The 6,695-nt window shown below is 42.9% G+C and overlaps 1 protein-coding gene across 1 annotated transcript in view; it reads right to left on the reverse strand.

Annotated features, from left to right (window-relative positions):
* The window catches only part of LOC130187729 (exostosin-1), a 228,408-nt gene extending 225,227 nt beyond the window's left edge, over positions 1-3,181 (reverse strand). The window contains exons 1-2 of the mRNA XM_056405585.1: positions 2,214-3,181; positions 644-1,320 (exon numbers count right to left, since the gene is read on the reverse strand). Coding sequence (XP_056261560.1) covers positions 644-943 — 300 coding nt within the window. The 5' untranslated portion in view covers positions 944-1,320; positions 2,214-3,181. The remainder of the gene's footprint in view (positions 1-643; positions 1,321-2,213) is intronic.
* Positions 3,182-6,695: the final 3,514 nt, after the last annotated feature.

Genomic DNA, 6,695 nt, shown 5'->3' on the forward strand with positions numbered 1-6,695 from the left:
CGTCTCTCACGCAGAGCTTCCTGGATCGCATGTCACTGTCTAACTGGTACCTGAATAAAACACACCTCTGCCCACCTGTGTCTGCACGCTTCAACCAAGAGATGCCTCTTTCTCATATTTAGAGGCCTGAAGAGGTAAAACTCTCATTTTACAAGAAAAATAAATAAAAAGCAAAGACCAGAGAAAAGTCAGAAAAAATAAACACAATTTGTACAGCAGAAAGGCAGCAGGTTTTTTTCCCCTGTTATAACCTGTCTCTTTAACCATCTAATGAATCATCTTGTGACCGCTGCCCTAAAGCTTTGAATCCAGCTACCAACACATGATTCATCTTTAAAACCACTTTTTAAACTGGGCTTTATGAAGGTTTTATTTACTTGAGCTAGTGTATAATATGAAAATGAATAGTCCTCCTCTGATCATTTAAAATAACATTAAGTAAGGAACCTACTTTATAATGATGAGAAGTACATTTTTGCTGTGGATTTGAATGAAGGACTTTGACTTGTAATTGAGCTTTCTTATATCCTGCTGTTTTAAGTGAGCCACTGAGGTTTCCTCATCATTTTTTTTTTGGTTGAGCTAATGAAGCAGGTGACAAGGTTCTCCACTGCTTCTCTCCCTTTACATCGGTGCAGTCTACCTCCTGCTCTCCCCCCTCCAGGTACGGCTCCAGCAGCTCAGTCAACTCGGGCCAGTGCCTGGGCGGTCTGGACGGACTTCTCTGGGGCAGCGGCTGGGGCTGGGGCTGGTACACGTCCTGATTCTGGTGGAAGTACTGGTACTCCTGCTGATGGTACTGGTGATACTGGGGGTACTGGGGTAACTGGCGATATTGGTACGGCTGCTGCTGGAACTCCCCGATTTGCAGACCCCACAGGTAGACGAGGAAGAGAAGACCGGCCCCCACAGACACGAGCAGGTACCGCTTCTTGGCCTGCATGTGTGCTGTGGGGGGGAGGGAGAGGAGGAGGTGGTGGGTTCAGGGGACAGGCGAAGAGAATGAGCGAAGGAGAGAGGATAGGAGGGAAGGAAACGACAACAAGAGGAGAAGGTGAGGCAGGAGAGGGTGAGGAGCAGACAGCGATGGGTGGTAAAAAAAAAAGGGGGGGAGGTAAGAGGTGGAGAAAAGCAGTAAGGTGGAGGATAAAGGGTTGAAGAGGGGGAATATTAATAAAAAGGAGAAAAGGAAAAGAGGAAAAAAGGAGGATGAGGAAGTAGGAAATGAGGAGAGGGGGGTGCAGGGAGGTAGACACAGGTCAGCTTGACCCACAGGGCAGCCTCTCTATCCACAGCTCGGCATTTTGGGATCTGGAGTCACTACAAGAACAAGAAATAAAACATTTACGGCATTTATGGCAAGCACTTTGAAGTGAAACTTTACTTATTGACACACCATAAAGTTAAAGCTATCATTGTATTATAAAGATGATACATTTATGGCTCCTCTAATGCCATTATGGGATGTCACATCTGATCACCTTTTTGTCACCTGACAACAGACAGATAAACGCATTAAAAGACTCCACGTGCATTTAGTTAAGCCTCAACTTCAGGTTTCACTCTGTCATCTGTAACAAAAGACTTGTTCTTACTTGGTCGTCGCTTAAACCTTCAAATGTGATGGTATTCCTTCACTTAACATCAGTTTTATAAATCCTGTCAGTCATCAGTCGTTGCCAGAGTGAGGAGACGAAACTCTCCTATAAATTCACCTTTTAACGACGTGCATCATTTACAAATTTGGCAATTAAACATTTTTGTTTTTTTCCTTTTAGCACAGATATGCATCAAATACAACATGACTGGAGACACTTCTCAAATCACAATTTTTAAGTTTGCAAATTCTGCATGGGCTGTGCAGCACTTTGTTTCTCCAAAGTAGGAACTTTCTTTTTCAAACCGCTCACAGTTCCCCGGGGTTAACCGGATAAAAGTGTTTTGAGAATGAAAGAGTGTCAGCGGGAGATTTATGAGAGAAAGACCTTAGATCCTGTTCGATAAGCTATGCAGCACTAAACCGCAGGTTTTCTGTCCCAGTTTGGAGCACATGGGAAACCGACACGTGGGCACTTTTTTTTTTTTGCCTTTTTGTAGCCTAATCGTCGCTCTTGCAAATACCATTAAGATTATTCAAATGTGATCATCTCTCTATTGTTTTCACGGTGTCACGAATCCATGATTGGAGAGCTTTCATCAGAGTCTAAACCTACCTGTTTACACGGAACACCTGTCGTCCCAGGAAGGGACTGGGGTGTCCGCCGCTCTCCCCTCCGGCCAGAGCACGAATCCACACTTTGGATACACATTCTCCAGTTAATCCTCCAAACACTGAATCACAAACCCATCCACAAATTATCAAAATCTATTCAAACCACTTTTACAGGGGGAAAAGGAGGGGGGGGATGGGGGCGCATTCAGTGAGCGCAGAGTCCGCGGGGAAGCCGAACAAGGTGCGCTGCCTTCATCCTCCGCCGCGTCCCAGTCACAAACTTTCCCCGGGAAAGGACCGAGGAGTGATTTTCACGTGAGCGAGACTCCGAGCGGGCGAACGCGCAGCGATCCGTCAGCACGGCAGGTATCCACGGTGTGAATTTAGACACACACTCATCTGCCAGAACAGCCGCGGTAACATTGACAGCATCCATCCAGAATTAACTGATGTGTTAAACAAGGCGTGTACATCTCCAATCTGCAACTGCCATCTCCTTTAAAAAAAAAATGAAGGAAAAAAAAAAATCCAGAAAAGAGAATCCAAAGTTTGGGATTTAAATCCTCTCCCACCTGTGCGCTGCGGCTCACACTGAGAAATAAGCAGAAATCATCACCGCAGGTAAGTTAGGGAAATGCCGGCGCACCTGATCCGAAGAGACGCGCATCAGTAAAATCCTATTGCAAAGCGACTTCACGGTCCGCTGAGTGGCAGGCAGCGGCGCTTTTTCTCAATAGGGTTAAACTAATGGATCAAATAAACATCATGAGTGCGTACTGGGGCTCTTCTGGGTTATTCCACCCCAATTGCAGGCTTCCAACAGACCCGTTGTCTTCACGTTTCCATCCTCAAATCCTCAGTTGGATCTGGGCTGCGCCACCGTGCAGCATCCAGCAGCATCAGCAGCAGCAGCGCTGATAAGCCAGACAGCAGCAGGCTGGCAGACTCGGGGGGGATCGGAGCATGCATGGGGCGTCAGTTGGCTCTGATGATATGGGAGGTCGCCATAATTCAGCATCTCTCAGTTTTGCATTTGTGGCTTTGTTTCGTGTGGGTTTAATGGAGAGTAGAAAGACAAGAAAAGTACCAAGAGATTTCTTTGATCGCTGAGAGGAGAAGTCCTACAGTAGCATTAAAGATATTTAAATTGGCTTTGTGTCGTGGCTGTTTTCAATTTGCAAACCTAACTCCATTCAGAAATCTGCAAATTTAGGGTTCCTGTGCGCTTAAATAAGTTGCATAAGTTGCATTGATTTACTAACACGTCAGGCCTTTTAGGATCCATCTGCAACATATAGGCTATTTGTTTCCTGATGATTTGAACTTCTTCCCACCAAAGTTAACAAATCTCCTGTTTTATTCTCATGAAGTGCTGCTTGGTGCATCACGTGTAGTGAATGGATGTACATTTAAATCTAAATGTGCGAACAGTTGTTTTATCAGCCAAGTTATTTTGCCTATAATGAAGAAGATTTCTGATGGAGTTTGGCGTTTTATTTTCCGAAGTTTATAAAACGGAATTAAGCTGCACTTTGGGGACTGCAGAGTCTGGTGATCATCATGTAATTTGTGACATTTGCTGAGCCCATGGTCCCCTTAAGGTTATGATGATTTGTTGGCAAATGATGTTAAAGGGATTTGTCACAGCTCAGGGTTTAGTGAACTGACTCTTTTGAAACCTATGCACTTTTAATTAAGTCTCAGCTCATTAAATCTCTTAATGATTCGAATATTTGGTCCAGTAAATTAACTTTGACCGTGAGGACCACTGATCTTCCCATCTCCCCTGCACTCTCTCCCATTCATGTTGCTGTTATTTGCATAGATGCCAGTGACTGAATAAAATTAATCTGACCATGATTTAAGCAGATGTCATTATCTCATAAATTACAGAGGGAGTTTACAAACATACACAAACACACACACACACACACACACACACACACACAGGCACATCATGCATCAAACAGCACCATCTTGTGGCTAATTTTTATAGCCCACACAAGTAACTGTAGCTCCAGTTTAATTTTCAGAGAATGATCTAAACCTCTCAACTGCTTGTGTTAACCGATTGCAGTGGTTTCCTAATTACAGCTTGTGATCAGACAATGTAGGCTTCAGAGTGGATGTGGTCCAGACAACTAGAAGAAGAACTGAATTTTGGGTAAAATTGTAATTTTATTGTAAAGATGTACCAAAGTGAAGCTCTTCTTCTGGTGCTGGTTCATGTTTCTGAGACATCGGAAATCAAAACCAACCCACAATATTTTTTATACTGCTGTAAAATCCTTTCAAAGTAACACAAACCATCGTGGCACTAGCACAGAGGGCGCAGGTGTGCCAGGTCTGCTGATGAGCCCAGGTACTGACAACCCTTTGCAACACCCACCTCTAATACCTGTAAAAGGAAGCAGCCACTCACAGGAAGCAACAGGTACACAGGTGGAGAGGGTTGCCACAGAATCATTAAGTGATCTCCCATTTAATCAAAAGACTAACCTCTCAGTAACTGCAGAAGTTTTCTTATTTCTAAAGCTGTACTTTCACATGCTGGCAAAATGTGCCTGTCTGACAAATCATTTAAGGTGAGATCAGCAAACACATTAATATTCATTAATCCAGTCAGCCTGTGATGCTTTAAAGCTGCATGATGACAGAGTCATTTATGTACAAGTTTTGGCAGAGCAGTTTTACTCCATGGTGCAACAGCGATGGAACAGTCTTGCATCTATGATGTAGACTGAATATTAAAAAAAGAAAAAGCTAATACCTGAAAAAAGTATATATTGATTGAATCTGACATCTGCAGCAACCTTACAATCTGCAGCTAACAGCCCAAATTATGATCATTTCTGTAAACTTTCATGAGATACTCTTCGCATATTTTAGGTCTATATAAGCTGCTCTAACCAGCTGTTAGATGCAAACCCGGGGCAGAATTTACAAATGTTATGCAGTCAGTAATTATAGGTCTGGCTTGATCTCAATGCCACTGATTGTCTAACAGTCTGGTCTTGATTTTCTTCTCAAGAGCCTGTAAAATGTAGCTGTAAACCTTGTTGCTGGTGTAGTTTTATGTATATATGCTGCTCCGGTGCCAAAACAGGATCTTTAAAGGTTCTGTAAAAGAGATTTTAAACAATCGTATGGCGAAAAATAACTATTTTCTATGGAAAGCGTAATGGTTCGTTGTCTAGGTATCTGGTCTGCCAGCATGCGCATGTGAGTGCATGTGAAATCACGTATTCATCTATAAAAGCCTCCAACAACCATCAAAACGTTTTTTACCAATCAGTGTCATTTGTACAGCTGGTCCAAGTGGACGAGTCCAAGGCTGAATTTCTTTCCCACTCTGACCGTGGAGCCAACACTGGACTGGTTTTACCAAGATTGTTGGTTTGTTGTTTGTTGCTCTGCTTGATTGTTTAGCTATTACCGCTTTGCCTCCTATATACTGTTTTTATCTTGCATGCTTGTCTTGCTGCATGTGTATGCTATATTTACCTGATGTTGTCGTCTGTTAGCCACTTACCCATGCGTAACTTTAGACTGTCTGTCTTTTATGTAATGTTTGTTCTGTGTGTTGCTGTCTTTTAACTTTATACCCTTTTAGTCCCTACCTCCTTTTCCTCATGAGGCTCTTGCCAAGCCACCATTGTAAATTGTTCTTAATGTCTTGCCTGGCTAAATAAAGGTAGAAAAAAAAGACAGGCTACAGTAGGCAAGCTAACTAGCTAACTTGCTTTTACCAATGTTATGATTTTGCTATGATGCAACAAACAGAGGCTGCAGGTGTGGCCGAAAAAGCATTTGTTTTGGTCTGAGATGCTTGTGGTCCAATGAGTTGTAAACCAATAAATCAAACCAGTAAGCCAATAAAGGTTCTGGATTTATTTGAGCTCTTGAAAAACAATGCTTGAGGTTTCTAATCTCCAGCTGTAAAGATGCAGCATAAATCTTTGAACATAACTTTGTATTGTAGAAGTGCACAGTCCAACATTTGCCACAACACCACCAGATCTCTACCAGTCTGCTCTGCACACCAACAGAAGTTTTACTCTGATTTACCTGTACTGTGATAACTCTGAAGGATTGGCTGGTGTTGATGACTTCATGGATGATTAGGAGATGATAAATCTGCAAAGGTCCTGTTGGTGCTCACAGGGCATTGGAGAGAGCGCCAACTGTCATCTGTTTCCAGTCTCAGCCCATCGCTTCACTTCCTCATTTCCACCATCAATCTGGAAGCTTAAGGGACAGTTTGGCAGCGCTGAAGTCCATCTCCTCTCCTGTACCTGCTCTTCAGATGAGATAGTGATCAAATGATTTTGTATTCAGATTATGTCCTATGCTTGACTTTACTGGATTACATTACATAGGTTTCTCTTTTAGGATTGGATTATTCAATAAATGTGCTGTTTTGCTTAATTTCACCTCAGCCTTTCTCCTTTATCTATTTTGTTATTCAGGCTGCTGATTTCTA

Source organism: Seriola aureovittata, chromosome 19 (assembly GCF_021018895.1).
Source record: "Seriola aureovittata isolate HTS-2021-v1 ecotype China chromosome 19, ASM2101889v1, whole genome shotgun sequence".
In the NCBI taxonomy this organism is placed as follows: Eukaryota; Metazoa; Chordata; class Actinopteri; order Carangiformes; family Carangidae; genus Seriola; species Seriola aureovittata.